The sequence below is a fragment of the Maniola jurtina genome, chromosome 10, assembly GCF_905333055.1.
Source record: "Maniola jurtina chromosome 10, ilManJurt1.1, whole genome shotgun sequence".
Lineage (NCBI taxonomy): Eukaryota > Metazoa > Arthropoda > Insecta > Lepidoptera > Nymphalidae > Maniola > Maniola jurtina.
In genome coordinates this window covers 12,596,612-12,619,982 of record NC_060038.1, presented here as the reverse complement: position 1 = coordinate 12,619,982, position 23,371 = coordinate 12,596,612, and the positions used below count along the sequence as shown (strand labels likewise).

The window sequence follows — 23,371 nt, the reverse complement described above, 5'->3', positions numbered from 1 at the left end:
TAGATTGCTCCCTGCACCCCGTGGTTTCCTCGAATGATAAATAGTGGGGTACGTCTTCGTCGATTGACTCTTATATACAAAGGATTTACCATTGGCCGACACTCGCCAAGTGCATTGGGCCAATATGTACTGGAGCTTTTACACCTCTCTCATTTATTTATTCTAGAATGATTTCAATAAACGTAATTATAAATATACATACTGATTCATGATTTACTAGTCATGTTAAGAATAAGTATATGAAAAATGATATCAAAACTAGTTTTTCGTCACGTTAATGTAAAATTATGATGGAAACGTAAGATGTACAATAATATACATTGTGTAAATAAATAATAATATATGAAAGATAACTTAGTATTTTATTTCGCTGTTCTTCTTACTTGTTGACTGACTGATCTTCAAAATTTCCACTCAAATTATGCCGGGATAGTAAATTTGAACCGTGGTGGTTTTTGGGGTGTAAGTTTTGTTCTAGATTTTCTTTACTAACATAATGACAATATTCTTTCAGATCTGAGTTTCCACTTTATAACGACGATGAACGGCTGCCCACTGATATTCTTGAAGAACAACACATTTTACAAGCTGAGCGGGAGCTGGTACTGTTCTAAGCGCTCGTCAAAGAAGTGCCGAGCAAAACTCAAGCTTGATAAAGAGAAGAAGAAAATCATCAAATGCTCACTCGTCCATAACCATGATCCTACTTATGTGTCTTTTTAAGAGAAGTTTTCCTAGTGCGGTCACCAGCGCTACCATACAAACGTAGTTTGATCCTCATTTGAATATTAACGAATCAAACTCAATTAAATTTTGTAGACACGTTCTACAAAAAAAAAATTGGTTGTCTGTAAAGTCGGTTTACTGACGATAGTTGAACGTGACAACAAAGGCCGATTGTGCTTCTTTGTCGCTCGTTCCGCGCTCTCGCTTGCACTTCAAGCCTTACATGGAACGCCTCAGAGCGAGGTAACGCCGCATGAGTCATGTTTTTTCGTGCGTGCAGCCGGCTCTATCGAATTATAAGACGTTGTCACGTCAATAATATAGATAGATAGAAAAGTTTATTGTACACAACACATGAAATAACCAAGACAAAACAAAGAAACTAAAAACTAAAAACAATTGTATGCAAAGGCGGCCTTATTGCTCAGAACAATCTCCACCAGGCAATATAATGTGGCTATGATTTGCTAGATTTACGTAAAAACATCTTATTTTAAAATTACATCGGCTTCGTATGTAAAGAAAAAATCACGGAGTTTAATCAGTAAAAACCCAAATGAGAGCCAAACTACGTTTGCTTGTTGAATAAACTCTTCTTTAATTAGTGTTCTCTAGTCGTAAAGTTACTAAGTAGCAAATAATATGTTAACCAAAGTTATTAGATTGATCTTATTTTTAATGAGTAGCGTATTAAGTAGTTAATATTGATGTATAAAATACATATTAAATTATTTATTCGTTAGCTTTTACTTATATTATATACCCCACAACTAAATATACTATCTATCTAATCTATAAAACATGTTTCATGATTACTACATTGAATGTATATTCATTAATATGATAAAATCAGCAAATGTAATCTTACTTAAATAAATTAAGTAAAAGCAAACACCTTTTTTTTTATAAACCGGCTAGATAAAAAATGGGCGCCATATTTAATTTATTTAATTGTAAAAATGTGTGTCCATTACAAGCGCCAAGAGGCAAGCGTACGTCAGCGCCCAAGCGCTTTTCTTTTATTTATACGTCGGAGGGTAGTTTGGTGGAATCGGCTTTACTTATGTACTTTGCTTACATTATCATTACGTTTTCAGATGCAATATTCTTCGAGTATATCACTATAGCGTTGGCGAAAAAGCCTGTGATACTAATCGACAACTACACCTTCGCTCAGACCACCAATGATAAGCGGTATTGGAACTGCAGTAAGAAGGGGGGTCCAGACAAGTGTAGCGCTCGACTTCGCTTTGATTATAATGATCGGCTGGTTCTTTATAATCTTGAGCATAACCATCCTCCGCCATTGCTGTTTAAGCAAAAGGACGGCACGTATGTCAGAATTAGATCCTAGATAGAGTCTCAATAGCTCAACGGTGAAAGGAGTGGACTGAAATTCGAAAGTCGCCGGTTCAAACTACTACCCACCCGTTGCACTATTGTTGTGCCTACTCCTAGCACAAGTTTAACGCTTAGTGGGAGGGGAAAAGGGGAATATTAGTCTCATGATAAACTTGGCTGGTATTCTTTAAAAAAAATTAGCGGTCCTTCCACAATACGTGCAGTGCAAGTTGCATCTCAGTGTGATGTAAATTCCCACGATGCGTTGTATGTTGTAGTAGAATTTTACGATGCGAAGTCGCACGCAAGTGTGTGAAAAGGCCCTAATTGTAAAGGTCTATGCAGCGGTCGGTGCCAATGTAGAGTTACAAACAATATGAAGAGTACCTAAACGGTTCCTGCGGCTAAATGGCACCGACTCCAAAAATGTTTAGCTTAACTCTTGTCTACATAATATATTCGGTAATATTAAATTAATTTTTACTTTTTAGTATTTGTGGTTATTGAAGTCGGTTTTTATTTATTTTTTATTTAAAAAAAACTATAATCTTGAACTTGTAGTAACTGAAAACGCAGTTGTCGTGAATAGCATCATTAGAAAGCAAATCTAACAAGTATACCTATCATATGGATGCCACCGACTCTTGTTGCCTAAAGTCACGCATTTTCAGTATTTTATACATATTTCTTTGCGAGCATCTTGCGGCTTTGGCGATTGTTTTGCCGATACGATCATATTAAGCTACGGTCACAACTGCGCGTCATGAACGTGGGATGCGGGGCGCGAAACGGGAGCGTCCACAACGCGAATCTATACGACCGCCGCGCGGCTGAGGTTTCTGTTTCGTGGTTGCTTTGGTGACGCAGGTTTGGATGATACTTTAAGGTAAAAGGATGTAACTATCATAATTTTTCCTATCTATAAATAGTAATAAATCTTTCTAGGATACAAAAGTCGTCAATTTTTTGATGGTTGCACTAAACCTCATTGCCTATTTTAGGTTACCTCACGAAAAAATATCTTCGTAGACTTCCGAAGGTGACTAATCAGACTGTTTACGAAGACATTCAGATACTGGGCTCCACGCGGACGTTCAACCTACCCTATGAAGAGGAATTGTATAACAAGGTGAAGCTTGAGAAGGAGCCTAAACCAGGTAAGCTATAGGTATAAATATTCAGAACTTTAGAGCTTTTTCGCGTAGAAATGATTTTTAACACTCTCACCACCAAGCGACCGCCCACATTTTGAGTGAAATGAGCCACTATTGATTTTGAGGGGTCTGTGTCCGAAGTGCCGACGGAACCCTATTACTAAGCATCCACTGTCCATCCGTATGTTGGTAAGTGGGTTGTATCTCATGAAGTGTAACACGTGGAGGGATGAAATTTTAACAAAGTGCTGCTATAACAATAAGTAGTAAAGATTTCAAAATGGCCGCCAAAAAATTTAAAAAAATTAAAAAGCAATATTTCCTGGTGATACGTCATAATGCAGTTTAAGATGTGAGACAAAAGAGCTTAAATTGGAAGGGATATTACAGATCCAAATTCCAAACCTATAAACCCTAATTGGTTCTACACAGCACCTTTTTTGCAACCTGTCATTTGTGTTTTGTGGTGCAATGAACTATTACACACATACATATATACCTATACAATTACATGGTACCGGAACACCAAATCGTTTGGCGGCCGGCTGGTAAGCGGTAACTAGCCCGAGCAAATCCTTCCACCAAACTAAATCAGAGACAATTCAGTCATTAAGTAAACAGCACATCATTAGGAAGGGTTTTAGGGCAAAACAGAAATGAAGAGCTCTCATCTAGTTTTCTTTTAGTTGGAGGATCGGGTGTTGCAAAGTATCATAATATGTTTTATATATATGTCGCTGATATAGAGAGGATATTTATTATGTTACTACTGGACTTTTAAATAGAAGTACAATAGTAGTACTCATTATTTATTATTTTAAAATAAAGCGGTTATTTTTTTTACGGCGTGCAATCACATGGAATGGATGGACTGATTTTTACATCCACTGTTTTAAAGGTTTTATTCTTTTTATCATTTTGCATAATATTTTAGGCTGAATAATGCATTTTTTGTTTCTATATCGATACTAATTAGCTGTCGCATGTCATTTTCTTTTGCCATAGAACAATTCTATAAGATTAAGTTTCCTTACCATACAATAAGCTACGCGTAATGAAAGTGTGTACCTATTAACTTACGTCTAATTTAGTTAGTTTTAACATAGACTGTACATATAATTTAATTTCTTATTTTGTTCAGATCTCTAATAAATATGTAAATATGTATGTAAGTCGTATTTGTTCTAGATCTGTCCTACAAGTTCATCAAAGTGATCAACGTGAAAAGGCAAATGCTTCTCCTCGGCAACCACACGTTTGCGCAAACCACCTCCGACCGAAGGTATTGGAACTGCAGCAGTAAGTCACGCAAGCATTGTACAGCCAAACTGCGCTTTGATCTGAAGGGAAATATCGTCTATTACAATCTACGTCACAATCACTTGCCTCCGCGTTTCTTAAGGAGGCCTGATGGAGAGTATGCTAAGGTTAAAAATTAAGTAGCGTGACGTTTTGCCGTACTGCTTCTTGTTGTGATTGACTCACGCGCGTGTCTCTTGGTTGTGCGTCGTCGTTTCTGTATGCGTGTGAAAACGCGCGCGCGCGACTGTCCGCACGCACACTAACGAAGTACACGTATACCTACACGTATACGTGTACGTATACGTCCCCGTAACCACAAGTATAGAGCCCGGCAAACAACTCTTCTGGCTGAAATGCATGGAAAGCAGTAAGTTTTAAGGAAATATTTAGGTATTTAAGTTTCATTTGTTTGTATTAGTATTTGTATTTAATTATTCATTCATATTCATCCTGAATCACTTCCCTTCATTTGAAAACGCAACACTTGCAAAATAACTGTTCCGAGAAACTGCACTTTTCCTTAGCACAGCTAAAATTTTCATGCAAGTACCGCCAAAATCCTTAGCAAAAAGATACTTAAATGAAAATTTTCCTGAAAATTATTTTTTGCCGTATCAAAAGCTCCTTGGGAGTCCATTTTTTCTAAAAGAGTGAAAAATTCAAAAGTGTCGATTAATGCCTAAGGTTAACGCGCGTGAATGAATTACAAGAAATAAATTAAGTAGTATTTAGTTGTACTATATTAATAGAACTATCTAGGAGGTTTTATGTTTGAGTGATGGGTTGGGCCAAAAAACTTTGGAGTTTTCTGTCAAGTTGTTCTTAGTATTGCCCGGCAAACAACTTGGACCTGAAGAGGTGTAGTGGGAGAAAGTTGGCGAATCCGGAAAGCGAAAGTCGATGTGTCAACCAATCGCGTGCACCCGCGTGCATTCGCCAGCCAATCGCGTCAATGCTCAAGTTGCTTGCCGGGTACTGTAGCAGACTGAATTTGGCGGACGCTACGCCTGATATCTCTCCGGTCGTGTCTGAAGGATTGGCCAATGAGATTGAGGGAATAGGTATAGTTTACCTGTACATGTGCACTATCATATGCCCTGCGTGTGCTCGCTTATTTCTGTCGAGATGCTGCCATACCTAGCGGAAATTCCATCAGGAAAACTATACTTGTACCTAGTATTTCTAGTTTTCTAGTCAATAATAATTGTAATATTTTTTCTATTCTATCCATCCATTGGCTATTTTAAGATGACATCCGCGACATCGTCTGCTCATAACTCACGTTTTTTTAAATCCCGTGGGTTAAATTATTAGCATCGTAAATTTTTTATAATTTTCCGGGATACAAAGTAACCTACATGTCCGTCCCTGGGATGCAAGCTATCTCTATACCAAATAACGTCAACATCGGTTTAGCGGATTGACTTTCGCATGTCATAATATTACTTAAAACTTATTATACCTATTATTTTATCCTGTGGTATTTCGCGTCGATACTCCTTCACATGAATATTATTATGTATGATTTTAAACAATTTATTAATACCTACTGTAAATCAACAATTTAATGCTCTATTCTTGCAAATATTGTTTAACAGATTAATTACTTATAAACGAATTATAAAAATAATATGATTCCTAATCTTATTAAGTATGAGTACCTACGTAGGTATAATATAAATTATGTCCGTCTTACTGTTCGTTATCTATGCGTTTGCATATCATTCATTTAATTGAGTTGAAAAGTACAGTTGTTGTTGGCACTTGTATTCACTTGTACACACTTCAACGTCCTCATTGTAACGCATGTCAGGCATTATCTAGTTATTATTATAAAAATGACCCAGAAACACGTATAATATCCCACTCAAGCTAAAAAAGCGGGGAAAAAGAACTCTTAACCAGTGCAGTGGGGGATTTGTTGATAGATTTCGAGATGAGGTGCGAAAGTGGCGGTGTTTGTGCGGCTGCCCTATTGTTCGTCAGTCAACCTTTGCTGCCCGCGTTGTAGGAATGTACAGTACCCATGCGCAGACACGTCCCCTCCACTGTCGTCCAGAACTCTTTTTACCGGGTGGAGGCACCACAGATCACTTAAATAAATAAGTGAGCGAAATAGGCACCTACCTACACCATGCGACGCGTATAGACTTTAAACCTTCTTGTCGTTGAGTTGGGACGTTGCAAATGTGTTTCTACCCTAAATGTGTGATCATGTCTGTATTTTTAATAAAAAAAAATATAAATATCTTAATAAATAGTTTTAAAACTAGTCCGTTTTAGTTTATATTATTTAGACCCAATGAGTCACAATACCTAATTCTTAAATTAAAATAATTTAATCTCAAAATTACTGAATAACCTCTGTTCGTTGCTTATAGCTTAAAAACTTTCTTGTGTTGCACTGATCCAAAATTAATAATTATATATTTTTCATTATTTGGTCGTTAGTCTTGTATAGAATGATTGTTTTGTTATTTTTTTTAGATTTTTACGAAATAGTTAAACAAGGCGGGAGAACAGTGATGCTGTACAAGAATTACTCATTCTCAGACAGCTGGAAATCGCGGTGTTGGTACTGTTCCAAGAGGAGATCCTTGAGGTGCCCGGCGAGAATAATCCTGGATAAATATAATTATATCATTAATCGTAATGACAATCACAACCATTAGGTTCCTATAACAACTTAGGGCCAGCATAAACTATTGTAAGGTTATTTTTAAAAATTGATTTGAGTTGTCAAAAATAATATAAAATTATTAATTTATCTAATGCAGGTAGATTGATAAAATCGATATTTCGCTCATTCGATGTCATACAATCTGTTGCTAGGAGGCCAACAAGATTGAACTTGCATAAATACGGGTGTTTCGAAGGTTGTAGTTTAGTCTCCTTCCGAGATTCGGGGCGATATCGCATATTTTCGGTATTTGGATTGTGAACTGGATAATTAGATGTTGTGATAGCAATCACGCTCTAATTAAATTATTTATTTTGGCATTAATTTGTTTAGATTAAAACTCTCGGATAACCTCTACACATTGAACCTGATGTTTTTTGTGTTGGTTTTGAGAGACATTCCAATAATTCGATAAAAAATATTTAAATAATACCTGCTTTTCTGAGTGACGCCAATAATTCAGAAGCGGGACGTGTCTCACGTTGCCTTAATTTCGCTTTGGTATCTTTTTGTAAACAACCCACATTTGATTAAAATTTTTATTGAGTTTGATTTGGTGATTAAAATTTTTAGTTTTTTTAAAGAATTTAGTCTTTTGTGAAGTTGAAAGTAATTTGCAATAAGTGGTTCAGATTTTGTATACATCGAATGAGAAGTTAGTCGTTTGAATTTATTGTTGACTGGATATTAAAACTGAGAGTTCGGCAGTTCAAGGGTAGGTTTTAATGATTTGACGGAGGGCAGGATAGCCCATGATTTGGATTTGACTTAGGGCAAGGAAGCCCGCGACTGACATGACAAGATTGATTAGAAACACGAGGACGTGTTAAATTCAGGACGGCCGAACTGTAAGGTTATTTTTAAAAATTGATTTGAGTTGTCAAAAATAATATAAAATTATTAATTTATCTAATGCAGGTAGATTGATAAAATCGATATTTCGCTCATTCGATGTCATACAATCTGTTGCTAGGAGGCCAACAAGATTGAACTTGCATAAATACGGGTGTTTCGAAGGTTGTAGTTTAGTCTCCTTCCGAGATTCGGGGCGATATCGCATATTTTCGGTATTTGGATTGTGAACTGGATAATTAGATGTTGTGATAGCAATCACGCTCTAATTAAATTATTTATTTTGGCATTAATTTGTTTAGATTAAAACTCTCGGATAACCTCTACACATTGAACCTGATGTTTTTTGTGTTGGTTTTGAGAGACATTCCAATAATTCGATAAAAAATATTTAAATAATACCTGCTTTTCTGAGTGACGCCAATACTATAGTACGCGACAGGCCGAGATGACAATCGGGGTGGGGAACTTCGCGCATCCGCACAGCCTCCGCGCTAACCCGGTGCGGGATAAATTGACGACCCCCCCTGGCGAAGTGGTGAGCGCTGCGGTTATATTAGTGAGAGGTCCCAGGTTCGATTCCCGTCAGGTTGGACTTTTAAAATTTCTAAATTTTCTCTAGTCTAGGTCTGGTGAAAGCTTCTGCCGTGGTTAGTTACCACTCTACCAGCAAAGCCGTGCCGTCAAGCGATTTAGTCTCCCGGTACGATGCCGTGTATAAACCAAAGGGGTATGAGTTTAATAAAAACTGCCATACCTCTTCCAGGTTAGCCCGCTTCCATCTTAGATTGCATTATCAGTCACCACCAGGTGAGATTGCAATCAAGGGGTATCTGAATGTAAAAAAAAATAGTGCGGGTGACGTGCAGGTGTGCGGGGCATCCCCCCGCCTCATACCCCGATTGCCATCTCGACATTTCGCGTACGATTTGGACTTTAGAGACATAACGCACTGTCGACAGTTCGCCGGCAGCACGGTCGACGGCGACCGTGACTATCTGATCTGTTTATATTTTTCTTACTCGAACTTGGCTTAACACACTGGCCGTGTGTCTTGACAGGTGGTCGCACGTGATCGCCGGCCGCACGAACGACTCGGCGACTTGTCGCGCAGTGGCTATACCCAAACGACTGATCAGTCGCCTTGATCTATAGAAGACCAACTAGGATTTTGATATAATATGTCACAATCCAGTGAAATTCTGTGCGCAATTTTTCACTACATTTACCATGGATTAGTGAGCTTATAAGTTACACTTGTGTTTATTAAATATTCTATTTTTATTATATATTGTAACGCCACACCGCCTCAGCCAATCGCAACGCGCCAACGCCAACCAGACTATCCGAGTCAAGCCGAGCCAAACGCCGGCCAATCATAGCCTAGCGGCCATTGAACGCCAACGCCAGCGCCATTGACAGCCGAACGCCACTCAGCAACAACTGCCGAATGCCTTCGGTGGGGATAACGCCATATAAAGCCATGCGAGCTCATTTTTAGGATTATTATTGTATCGTACGCATTATAAGCTGAAATACTGCCGGTTTGTGTAAATAAGTGTAATAAGTGTGTAATAAATGTGTAATAAGTAAATAAGTGTATTAGTAACAAATATATGAGAGTAATTATTAGTGTGTTGAGTGAAGTGATAAAATAAATTAGTGCGATTATACTGATTTGCTCTTTTTATTTAAACCCACTGTTTCATCTCAGAAGTGGGATTAATAAAGAAAGTTATGATGCATAATCGCGCCAATTAACGATTCGGCAAATACATGCCGGCTACTTTGTTCCTCCGCAAGAGGGAAACGAATCACCGTGTAAAAATCAAGCGACAATGAAGATCGTCCACTTCTGGGGCCCGGAAGGTCCTTAGAAGAGTTTTGAACCGGAGGTACATTCATCTGCAGCGTGCATGGTTTCTACGCCCGATGGCAACCTACCCTCAACTTCTACGCGTAATAACTGAGGTATGATCCATCCATTATTCCATTTCAAATTTTAATCCCGTTTTTAATGATATTGATGCATAGTGTAATGAGGTTGATCGTGTTTGTAACCTCTACTGATGAGATGACCGTGAAAGGTTAATATTGCTAACACCCTGTTTGAGGTTATGAAATTAGTATTAGGGCACGCGGGTTATGATAGGTGGTCATTATACGCTCGCGGATAGAGTGAATGGTTTGAGTGATAGCTGAAGCTAAAAATATAACTATAATTTGTGGCATATCTGACCGTCAAATAAAGGTTTAGGTTTAAAGACGTATTCTCATAAAAAAAAGGTCATTTACATGAGAAAATAAAGTTTACAATATTCGCCATTTAATGAAGTACTCATTCAGCGCATTTGCTGAAGTAATTCGCATTACTCATAATGTGAGCAGCTAATTATTCAGTTTTAAATGGATTGAATGAGTGTACATTTTTTTTATGTGTGCAGGTATTTTGTTGTACAGTTTAGCTCCTTCATAGGTAAGGGTTTTTCTGCCATAAATTGTTCTAGTTTTGGGTAAGGCAAGGTAGCTAGCTCGACGAGTTTTAGTTTTAATTTTTGTGAATGTGATATTCGTGTGTATTGTTTTATTTACAGTTTTCCTAACAAAAATACACGTGCTGTATATATATAACTGATGAAATAAAGGCGGTAAATACTAATGCTAAAATTTCAACCAATTTATTTAGTCAACTTTTTATCGAATTAGGTAAAAACCCGCTCAACCATCCACTTTTCACGTTGCATCTCGCCGAGATACCCGCAATTTGAATTCGCAGTTTAATTCTAGAGTGCTACCGGTACGAAAAAGTTAACAAGTAATTCAATAAGTTAAATAGTAAAAAATAAAAACTCCCGACTGCTGTTTGCGCTGCATATTTTTTCGGCTCTTACATTAAATCGTATGAAATCCCCCACATTGATTGTTTAAAGAATTCTATGTATCCATTGACACACACGCCATCAAGACGAATGACGTATCATTTATCAAAATCGGTTAAAGTTGTTGAGAGGTTATGAACTGACACAAATACATACTGATTAAACGCCTAATCCCTACTTTTGCAGCAATTAATTAAAAAAAAAAATCTAGTATATCGGATGGTAACAATAGTTCTCAGACTACCCGCAAATTTCAACCAGAAGTTTTTAAGAAACAAGCTTTGACGCTATTAGTGTTTTTATTTGCACAAGGCTCAGTCATAGTATAAGGTTCTATAAACCTTTAAGGTTATTTTTTTCGCGTCGTCAGTGATATTCCCGCTGCAGTCATACAGACAACACGGGGTACGTGTGGGGTACCTATAAATTATTTTTAAGGGTACAATACAGTACTTACTACAATACAATACTTTCAGTGTGCTCAAACTCAGTTTTGCATATAGCATGGCGATCGCAATTTGAATGTAAAATCGAATTATTTTATGATGTTCACTTTTGAGTTTCTTGTGAAATTGATTTTCATGTGGTTATATGATTGTTATGTAATATGAATATAGATCTTCATAATTGGGGCAGACGTACTTTATGAATCGACTGGGAGCTACTTGTAGTCAAACAATAATATTGTGCTTATCTTTCTTTTCTCGGAATTTTTGGTGAGTTCGTGAAGTGCAAACGTCATCGCCTACGATGGTCACCACTGATGCTCTGCTGTGCGCTGTGTGCCTGATGCCGAGCGCGTCACTGCGAGGCACCTCATCGTGGCGCGCTAACGATGCAGGGTTGCAGCCAATGGGTATCTATAAGCCGCCGCATTGTCGCCTATTTGGGGTCACATAAGGGCTGTTAAGCGTTTATGCTGTATGGTATGACTGTTGTTTTATTTTTACTAAAAGTTAGTCTGTACGTGTTGTAACTTGTAGTTTAAATCACATTCTTTGAATGATTGAGAGCATAGTAAGTAGATCTTACTCACGGCTTTGGGACTGTCTCGTATAATATACAAGCCAGTGGCACAGCGTATGAGTAAATACAAATAGGTAGTGTAATTTAGGCAGAATCGGGCACTTGGAGGAAACGTAATAATAATTATTACCAGTTAGACATCCTTATGATTTTGATAATGCTTTTGTCATTTTAGAAAAAAAGTAGTGCTTGTAGGCAGCATGTACGTTACGTACTTTTGCCAACAAGCTTTCAATCGAGTCAATTTTATCATTCTACCTTTAGATTGTCGGTCCAATCATAATGTAAGTAGAAAGTTCAAGTGGCACTTTTAATTATAGCCATGATTTAGCTTTGTGCCGTTCATTGTTAGTCAGGTGGACCGGACGTACCGTAAGAATTTTCACTAAGCCGACTAGACTGACATTTTACATAATATCTTGAGTTCAGTTGGTGTTAGTATGCCTGCCTGGTTATGTAGCTTACATAGTAGGGAATAGGAATGGAATAGAAAACTGTTATTTAACTGATGATCCTGTATTACCTAAATTCAATCGTGAACTGTTTTCGGAATTACATAGATGCCGAAGTGAAGACAGTAGCCAAGTCTTACTTTCTGCCGCCAAGTCTTACTTTCTGCCGCCAAGTCTTACTTTCTGCCGCCAAGTCTTACTTTCTGCCGCCAAGTCTTAGGTACTTTCTGCCGCCAAGTCTTAGGTACTTTCTGCCGCCAAGTCTTACTTTCTGCCGCCAAGTCTTACTTTCTGCCGCCAAGTCTTACTTTCTGCCGCCAAGTCTTACTTTCTGCCGCCAAGTCTTACTTTCTGCAGCCAGGTCTTACTTTCTGCAGCCAAGTCTTACTTCATGCAGCCAGGTCTTAATTTCTGTAGTGAGGTCTTACTTTCTACAGCCAGGTCTTACTTTCGGTAGCCAAGTTTTACTTTCGGTAGCCAAGTTTTACTTTCGGTAGCCAAGTTTTACTTTCGGTAGCCAAGTTTTACTTTCGGTAGCCAAGTTTTACTTTCGGTAGCCAAGTTTTACTTTCGGTAGCCAAGTTTTACTTTCGGTAGCCAAGTTTTACTTTCGGTAGCCAAGTTTTACTTTCGATAGCCAAGTTTTACTTTCGGTATCCAATTTTTACTTTCGAAAGCCAAGTTTTACTTTCGATAGGAGTACTTTCATCTCGTTGCTCGTTGAGAGATCTCCCTGCAAGGATTTAAGTGAGATTCCTTTTCAAGTCAGAGTAATAGCATTCACAGCTTCACGAGAAGCTATTCACTTCCTTTCTACAAGCCAGTCTGTTGACGGTTTTTCTTTCAAAAATGTCTCTAAAGTAAAACGTGGAAAAATAGTACAACTGAAAAACGATAATAATTTATAAATTAAATAATGTTCTTTTGTTTCGTCTTGGTTTTAAAGTAGATAAGATTGCAGTTTAGATCACAGACCAATAGCATTGGATTAAAATTTTGTAGAATTCATACTGACCACATTTTGTAAAACCATTTTGTAAGACAGCGAAAGGATATCGCTCATCAGTAGTATAGGTACAATTTGATTATTACAGATGCTTTTGCAAAATTTGTTACTAGCCGAAAACGATCAGTTTCGTAGAATATTATACATAATTTGGCTTATTTGAACATCCTAGCAAACTTATAAAGTGACTATAAGAATGCTTTTACTAGTAGACATTTAGAGTTTTCGAGTGTCGACTGATTAATAGTTAGGTATGTTTTGACCTCCATGATACTACCACGAGCCAAGTGCCTAGTCAAGCCAAGCCAAGCACTAACCAGACCATGTTAAACGCGTTGTGCCACAGGCCCTAGCGAGACTGCGAATAAAATGATTGGACAAACTGCTTACTTGATATTATTTGGACTACTGACAATACTCTCAAAGAATGTGCTATCCATAATTTGGTATTTACCTAGGTCACGATGCCATGTTGCTATTAATATAAATTAGTAAACTCGGGGAGGTTATGCGTAACAAGGCAAATGCTCGGTAAAGGATAGCAAGCGATAGGATAAAGCTAACTAGATAATGTAACTGACAAAATTAATATTTCATTTAATTATAACAAAGGAATTTAGTTATTTAGTGGCAAGTTCCCACAAGCATTGCGACAAAAGTAAACACTGATAGCATTTACTCAGGTTCATTTTCGTAACCAAGCTGGTAGGCATTAAGAGAACCCGCAGTGTTAAGGGATTTCGAGGCTACAAAGCTTGTACATGCCTGAGCAGACTCTTTAAAGCCATATCACAGCGCCTACGGTTCTTATATCCAACAGTGCTAACTGTTCCGATAAATAACTTGAAACCGAAGCCCTTATTGAGCTATTGCCTACCAGAAAGCTAACCAAGCATTTTCCCATTGCGGGAGCAATTCATTGTTTCAGGACGGCCGAATGTAACGCCACACCGCCTCAGCCAATCGCAACGCGCCAACGCCAACCAGACTATCCGAGTCAAGCCGAGCCAAACGCCGGCCAATCATAGCCTAGCGGCCATTGAACGCCAACGCCAGCGCCATTGACAGCCGAACGCCACTCAGCAACAACTGCCGAATGCCTTCGGTGGGGATAACGCCATATAAAGCCATGCGAGCTCATTTTTAGGATTATTATTGTATCGTACGCATTATAAGCTGAAATACTGCCGGTTTGTGTAAATAAGTGTAATAAGTGTGTAATAAATGTGTAATAAGTAAATAAGTGTATTAGTAACAAATATATGAGAGTAATTATTAGTGTGTTGAGTGAAGTGATAAAATAAATTAGTGCGATTATATTGATTTGCTCTTTTTATTTAAACCCACTGTTTCAATATTGTGAGTGTATCCATTATAGAATATATTTTCTGTCAGTTGAACTTGCATGTTAGTCGGAGTACGCCTGACTAGTTCTAGACAGAGTATAAGTCTAAGTATTTAGCGTCGCGTCGCGTGCCGAGGTCCTACTCCGTCTAACATGTAAGTTTAGCCAACAGACATTCATATTAATTACTGGCTCGCCTTCGCACGGGTAGTTTATTACAATTTTCGTAGAGATCTCTAATTTTTTGAAAATAAAATGTACCCTATGTCACTTAGGAATAATGTAGCTTTCTACTGGTTAAAGAATTTTCAAAATCGGTTCACAAGTTCCAGAGATTTGTAACTTTTAAACTTTAAGTGTTTATAATGTTAGTACCGAGTTAACCTATATTCTATATTCTCACGCCTGAGTACAAAATAGATACATATAAAAGCCAAAAGAAATATAATATAATTACATACATAAAAATAAATAAACCTACATACACGTTACATAAATACATATTTGTACCGGGCGGAGGATTACACCCCGGTGGGGGAGACCAAACGGCCGGGCGTCAGGGCGACAGGTTGAGAAATCGGCGAACTATAATAAAAATAATTAACCTTATTATTAAAATTTATAATTTTCCTGTTGTTTTGCTTTTAGAAATGGAAGTCCAGTTCATAGATTCTAAACGTGGCGGGCAACTGTTGATGGTTGAAAACTACACCTTTGCCAGGAACAACCGAACGTCCCACGTGTGGGTTTGCTCTAACAAGGCTCAGGGTTGCAAAGCTAAGGTCTACATGAGTCCGACTAACGTCATACTGAATTGCAACTTGGAACATAAGCACCCACCTCCTAACTATTATATAACGAAAGACGGAAGCTATGTTAAAATCTAAAATATATAAGTATATCCTATCCTCTACTGACGAAATATCAGAGATTTGATCGCCGCCGTAAGAGGCTAGCTTACCGGTGTTTTATTTAAAGGATGTATATCTACTTGTCATCAAAAAAAAATTGGTTGTCTGTAAAGTCGGTTCGGTAAAATTCGGCAGAAACAACTTCGACAAGGAGACTGACAGAAGAATCCAGCTGGGCTGGGCAGCATTTTCAAAGCTACGTCAGGTCTTCGAATCGTCGATACCGCAAAGCCTTAAGACTAAGGTCTTTAATGAGTGTGTCCTACCTGTGATGACGTATGGAGCTGAAACGTGGACACTGACAGTTGGCCTCGTCCACAAACTAAAAGTCGCTCAGCGCGCTATGGAGCGAGCTATGTTGGGTATTACTCTCAGGGATAAAATCCGGAACGAGGAAATTCGCAGGAGAACAAAAGCGACCGACATAGCTCAAAGGATTAGCAAGCTGAAGTGGCAATGGGCAGGCCATGTCTGTCGCAGAACCGACGGCCGTTGGGGCAGACGTGTTCTGGAGTGGAGACCGCGTACCGGTAAGCGCAGTGTGGGACGACCTCCAGCCCGCTGGACCGATGACCTGAAGAAGGTGGCGGGGAGCGGGTGGATGAGGAAGTCGGAGGACCGTGTTTGGTGGCGCGCTCTTGGAAAGGCCTATGTCCAGCAGTGGACGCTTACAGGCTGATGGATGGATGGATGGAAAGTCGGTTTACGTGACAACAAAGGCCGATTGTGCTTCTTTGTCGCTCGTTCCGCGCTCTCGCTTGCACTTCAAGCCTTACATGGAACGCCTCAGAGCGAGGTAACGCCGCATGAGTCATGTTTTTTCGTGCGTGCAGCCGGCTCTATCGAATTATAAGACGTTGTCACGTCAAAACGAAAAACTTCCAAACTAAAAGGCGCTGCGTGATATTTCGATTTTTTGATGAGAAGTATATTTCAGGAGCTTTCCGATCTTATCCCGCCTTTTATTAGGGCTCCGTATCACAATGGTAAAAACGGAACGGTGCTACTTTTTAGTTGCTCCACATTGATTTGAATAGTTTTAAGTAAATATAATTTACTTACATCTTTGTAAGCGTGAATGTACTTAATAATGTTTCATGGACAAATATATTTTTTATCTACCTTTCTATCTATCAATCTATCCTTAGCCGACATTCCACGAACACTAAATAACCTCATTTTTCACTATAGGATATAAATTGTAGTCCAGTCAAAATATACACTGAAGGATACAATAATTCGCATAGAGCTAAAAATTGATACGAATGTTGGGAACACCAATATAAATGAATTGTGAAAAGTCCCCATCGATTCCACATTTGAAAAAATATTCGAGGTCAAATTTCACAAAAATAGGAATTTTTCATTTCCCAGCTAAACGGTAAGTTTTATCATAAAGTATGTCAAACAAAATTGTAGATCATATAATTATCTACAAAATTGTTCCTGCATCCCTAACAGTTCTCCATAATGTTGTCTCAAAGGTGTGTGAAGTCTGTCAATTCGCACTTGGTCACCCTGGTTGACTGAAGCCAAACAAACCCATCTCATTCTAAGAGGAGACCTGTGCTCAGTAGTGAGCCGCCAATGGGTTGATAATGATGACGATGAATGTAAAGGATTATTTAAATGATAAGAAAGCTTGGGAACGAGTTGCTTAACAGCTGTGATAGTTCTAAGGAGTTCAGTGATTTTGTGAACTGATGATAAAAAAGAATACCCGACTGAGTTTGTTGTGGGCTCTTCTCAGACCTGCGCGCTATTAGAACCATCGAAGCTTTAGTTTTAAGTTTACGTAATTAATTATCATCACTATATCATCTTAAAAATCTAACAATTATTCAGCCCATCATAAGGAGTAATAATACCTACTTTGAATAAATGATTTAGAATTTGTCTGCCATAGCTTGTCATTGAATAATTTTATTTTCCAGATATGGAATTCAATTTCATCGATTCATCGCGAGGCGCTAAACTTTTAATGTTGGACAATTACACGTACGTGAGAATCAACAAAACTTGCTATGTGTGGATGTGTTCGACTTACAAATCCAGCGGTTGTAAAGCTAGGGTCCGACTTAACGCAAAACACGACATGATATTAAGTTACAACTTAGATCATAACCATCCACCTCCGACGTATTATAGAAGTAAAGAAGGAATATATTATAAATGTAAATAAATTTTAAAAACATCGAACGTATTTAGGGGAAAGCAGGTAGGATTCGTACAGAGGGAGCAGTCATATCTCCACTATAGTCATCGATGACTATAGTACATGGTGACGCGTTTTTGTTTGTGTATATATGTGAGGTTCATGTTCATGGGCTAACAGCTAAGTGCAGTGACTATACAACCTTTAGCTTTTTTGGAATAAGTCAAAAAGTGTTTTCACACCGCGAAAATTATTTTTCGACTCATCTTTGAACACATTAATTCGTAATAAGTTTAGCTCAAATTGTTAAAGTAACATACAATAGTTTTTAAATAAGTGCCTTAGATTAATAAGTAAACATTAATTTTGGGATAACCTTAACCTTTATTTTTATTTTGAATTTATTGTTTCATTTCTTGGGTTGGGGTACCTTCGTACAGTTAGGAGTGGGGTGGATTCGTACTATAAAATGCATCCCACGTAAGTTCAGATAGGTCCTGAACTGCCTGGGATATGGGATTCTGATTCATAAACACTCCCAGATGATAACATGCAACAAATAGTGATGATTCCTACTAACAGAGTGAACTAGAGTGTGGAAACTCTCGGTTTGGTCCTGAAATCGATATAGCCGTCAAATATTACCCTAGGGTTGACGTGGAATCGAAGATAATCTTAGCAGGAATAGGTATTTGAATAGGATATTAATGCCCTTATTTCGGGCTTTGCTTGCAGGTATCAGGTGTGAATACATAGACTCCACCCGTGGCGGTCAACTGTTGATGATAAACAACTATACCTTCGCAAGGGTCAACAAGGCATCCCGGGTGTGGATGTGCTCGTCCTTCAAAGGCACCGGTTGCAAGGCCAGGGTCCGCGTGCAGACCGCAGGCACCTTCTCCGATTATAACTTACAGCATAACCACCCGTCCCCGACTTATTTTAAAACATCTGAAGGGAAATATATTAAAGTATCTTAAGGAACAAACTTGGCTAAGTGCGAGCCGGACTTTCACACGAAGGGTTCCGTACTATAACTGTACAAGATACAATGCACCATGTACTTTTTTAATTTTTGTGACGGACATTTTAAATTTTTTATTATTTGTTGTTTTAAATTTTAAATTGTATTAAATTAAATTATTTTGGTAGGTACGTGAGATACAGATTACAGAGTCATAATGGCGGCATCAAAACGTCATCTGTTTTGTTTGAGGAGTCATTTTAATATGGATTATGAAAAACATTGCGATTATGAAAAATAAAATATGAAGTAAATATAGGTCGAGTTATTATTTTGATTATAATAAGTAAATATATAAGGGCCTGAGCAGACGAGGGACTTCTCTGCGTAAGACAAAAGTCTTTTACTATGGTGTTTCCCCGTACTACTAGTCCATCGTGTGCGTTATGCAATGCAGTGCTTAAGCGGAATTTACATTATGAAATTGGTGGCACGAAATTAGTTTCACGACAATAATTTCATTTCCAATTGCACGTGTTAACGTCTAATTTCGTAACGCATGCATCTGATTTCGTATTGCATGCATTACGAAATTAGACGTTTACACGTGCAATTGATGATGAAACTAATGTTGTGAAACTAATTTCATGCCACTAATTTTGTAATTTAAGTTCCGCTTTAGTGACCCATTTTTGTCCTCCGCGTACATTAGTCCATTAGAGACGCAGTTCAGAGAGGAGCAGATTTTGCAATGCATAAACGTTCTGAGAGCTGCGTTTGCTGCGGCGCAGGCACATGCGATGCAGACAGCGTCTGTACTGTTGTGAGTCGCTTTGTGACGTCAACGACGACAACTCAAAAACGTCTATTCTATGTACAGTCAGCACCAAAACTAGGTTCGCACCGCCCGTAGTCGCTTGGCGCTAATCCTGACCGTAAAAGTGCGAAAGCTGGAGTACTTCGACCAAATTATTAACAAATAAGACCTCCATCAGGTCATTATTTAGGGGAATATAGCCCGCAGAAGACCACCTGGCCGAGGAAAAACATCGTGGCTCGAGAATTAACGCCAATGGTACAGGAAGAGTACCCGATATATTTTCCTCGCAGCAGCGTCCAAGGTGCAGATAGTCCTAATGGTTGCCAACCTCTGGTAGGAGACGGCACTTCAACAAGAAGAAGATAGCCGTTTGTTTTTTGTGAAGAACCTAGCTTTGTTACTGACTGTACTTACTAAAACTAGTATGTGCCACTCAGCTGCGTCGCAGCATACGCTCGTGGCCTATGTCTGCCTCAACTGCCCTGCCCAGCATGCTGTGCTATGCCAATTGCGGCTCAGCGTACGCTTAGACTCACATAGATATATATTGTTTACAGGTTTAAAAGTCAGTTTTATAACGAAATCAAATGGCAGTGTAGTCCTCATGCTGCAAGGGTATACATTCTCCAAGTCAAACAAAAACTCGTACTACTGGGACTGCTCCAGCAGACAACGCGGTGGCTGCAGATCTCGTATAAGGATCGATCAGTCACAAAGAATTACCTGTTATGACTTACACCATAACCACAATCCGCCTATTTATAAAATAACCGGCGACGGGCGATACTCGTTTGCTAAACAGCTAATGAAATAATCCATACTTATCCATACCGATACTATAAAATAATGTGAAAGTGACTGTCTTTGTTCTTTTCCACGACCCATTTTTATGAAATTGGGTACAGAGATAACTAGCATCTCAAAATCCGACATAGGCTACTTTTAATCCTGGAAAATCAAAGAGTTTCTAATCGGCTACGAGCCAGCGCGTGCCAGACCTTCTTTATTTTATAAAAGCTGAAAGTTTCTTTGCGTATTGTCCCCAACTTAGGGAGGAATGATCAACGACTATGAAGTTCGGATCATGGTAGCTTAGGGGCATAAGAGGTAATGAAGGTGTAAAAAATCTTACGCCAAAGTATACAGTCAAATTTTTTTTTTTAATTTTCTTTAGAATAGTATTAAATCTCACGTCAAAAAAATATTTCAATTCGGCTCTTTTTTCTATGTATGTGTGAAGACCGATTTTTCCACAATTTCTGAACCGATTTGTAATTTTTTTTTTGTTCAATACAAACTGCTTAATTTTGATGCTGCAGGGTTACCGCCTCAGTTATGGAGATTGATGGAACTGTTAGTGAATTAATATTGTTAGTTCCAAGCCGGTCCTATTGTGTCCTCACATATTTATTTTTAGATAAAGTTAAAAATCCACATATTTCGTTTTCAGGATTAGACATTAAATTTATTTCAAATTCCAAAGGAAGTGTCCTGCTCATGATCAACGAATACACATTCTCTAAAGCGCATAAGAACTCTTATTATTGGAATTGTTCTAAAAAAGCGAGCAGTAAATGCCTTTCCCGTGTCAGGCTTGACAAGCAACACAGAATTGTATACAGTAGTCTGGTACACAACCACGGTCCGCCTAAGTATATCATTAATGACGAAGGAATAGGTTTCATAGTAACATCGTAACCTCCAAGCATAGAGATATTACATGTTATTTTTCACGATGACCGCTCAGCCTTGGTTGTAGTAGTGAGTGTACCAATATGCGCGAAAGCATTTGTGTGCGTAACGTAAACCGCGTCGCGGTTGAAACTGAGCGCCACGCACACTATAACAATGTGCACGTGTGCACTCACACAAATAGCCCGACGGTACTCGTGAAATAGAACATCAACTACTTTAGTTAAACCATCTCACGAAAACCGTTCCTACGAAGATTGAAGTAACTATGGCATGCATGAAGCATTGCCATAGATGATGAAGCATCTATGTCAACTCGATCCGATTTTTGACGGAGAAGAATTAAACCAGTGAAGAAGACAGCATTGAGTTGGTAAAAATTGGACATCGCTTCTTATTTTGTGAAGATCTCTTATTACTGGATCTGTTCGAGAAGTAAATTATCCCGTGTCAGATTCATCAAGCAACATACAGCAACAATCTGGTACATAACCACGGCCCTCCTAAATATAGTGCTAACAAAATACAGAACATTCTATCAAATAAAAAAAACTGGTCTTATAAAAATCGGATTGACTTACTTTCGTCAACCTGATCCGATTTTTGAAGAAGAGAAGGTTAGAAGGATAGAACATACGAGTGAACATGCTTTAAAGAAAGAGAGATTAAAACGATGAGAAGTTCAGATTTTATGCCAGCTCAACCCACACTTTTGTCTACGTTTGACATAGACAAAAGTGTGCGTTCAGTTTTCATAAAATCAGAAGTTCTCACCGTTTTTCTCTTTCTCTCTCTCTCCGTCTGCATCATATTGTTCAATAAATCTCATAAAAATAGAGGTTTTCTTGGGATAATACGGTGGAGTCCCAGATCCTTCTGCATTTCGACCTGCTCAGGGACGCATATCAGTTTTGGATTTATTGACGCAGTTGAAGTTTAAAAGACAAGAAATAATGGTAAATAGAAGATAAATTATAAATAATTTATAAATATGTGATATTTTGTTTTTAAATGAAAATTTTATATAGACTTAATTCTTGTTATGACCTGTTCTGTACGACTTATGATAAAAAAATCACTGTCGCCATCCCGAAATTTTTATTGTGAGTCTTATCTGTGCTTCCTTAGGTAATGCCAAGGCGTCCAAGCTAATGACGACGCGCGCGGGTCGCAGGTGTTAAATTTGTTGAAATTAAGAAGCTCCGGGAACTCTAACGAACTTACACTGGCTGCTGGGTGTAGAAGATTTTTTTCGGATTGTCGGTACGCCTTACTGGTAGCATTGGCGCGGGCATCACTGGCAATGCTTGGGCAAGCGCAAAGCTCCGTCTAGGGCTCGAAGAAATCATTGAAGAAATCAATGTACCAACACTTGAATAAATTGTAACATTACATATTTTCTTTACAGTTTATGACACAAAGTTTATTACAAAGAAAAACGGAAGCATTCTACTTATGATAAACGGATATACCTTCTACAGGGCTAACAAGAACTCGCATCGTTGGATCTGCTCGAGCAAGACCAGCAGTGGGTGCGGGGCCCGCGTGATGGTGGACTGCTCACAGATAGTGTGCTACACCAACATGGTGCACGAACACGAACCGCCTAAATTATATATCAATAGAGAAGGAAAATATATTAAAAAATTGACTTGATAAATAAATGAACTAGGGTTGAAATCTATAGAGCGCGCTTTGACTTTGCTTAGACTTAAGTTTCAGTTAAAACGAGGCAGATTTATGCCAGCGGTATAATGCTGTCTCGTTTTAACAGTGTCTTAAGTCTGAGCAAAGTCAAAGTGCGCTCTATAGATCTCAGCCTAAGAGCCCCTGACGGTCAGACCTTCGTTATTTTATAAAAGCTGAAAGTTTCTCTGCGTATTATCTCAATAACAGGGCGGAGCGATCAGCGACTTTGAATGTCTGGCAATGCATGACGTGATTTCTAAATACTATTCCGAAGAAAAAATTAGACTTCATGCTTTGACGAAAGATTTTATACCTCTCTGTTATCTGTTATCTGCCAAAGCCACCACGATCCAAACTTCATAGTCTCTAATCGTTCC

The 23,371-nt window shown here is 38.4% G+C and overlaps 1 protein-coding gene across 1 annotated transcript; it reads left to right on the top strand.

The window, feature by feature from the left end:
* The first annotated feature begins 1,527 nt into the window (after positions 1 to 1,527).
* Positions 1,528 to 6,808, top strand: LOC123869104. Its single transcript, XM_045911842.1, has 4 exons — positions 1,528 to 1,552; positions 1,824 to 1,934; positions 3,069 to 3,224; positions 4,410 to 6,808. Exons 1-4 carry the CDS (start codon positions 1,528 to 1,530, stop codon positions 4,658 to 4,660), a joined length of 543 nt encoding a protein of 180 aa, XP_045767798.1. The 3' UTR covers positions 4,661 to 6,808.
* The last annotated feature ends 16,563 nt before the right edge of the window (positions 6,809 to 23,371 follow it).

Coding starts and splice junctions, on each gene's coding strand:
- LOC123869104 (XM_045911842.1), top strand. CDS start 1,528: ATGTTTCATGATTACTACATTGAAT. Junction 1,553..1,823: donor TCATGATTACTACATTGAAT/GTATATTCATTA, acceptor TTACGTTTTCAG/ATGCAATATTCTTCGAGTAT. Junction 1,935..3,068: donor TAAGCGGTATTGGAACTGCA/GTAAGAAGGGGG, acceptor TGCCTATTTTAG/GTTACCTCACGAAAAAATAT.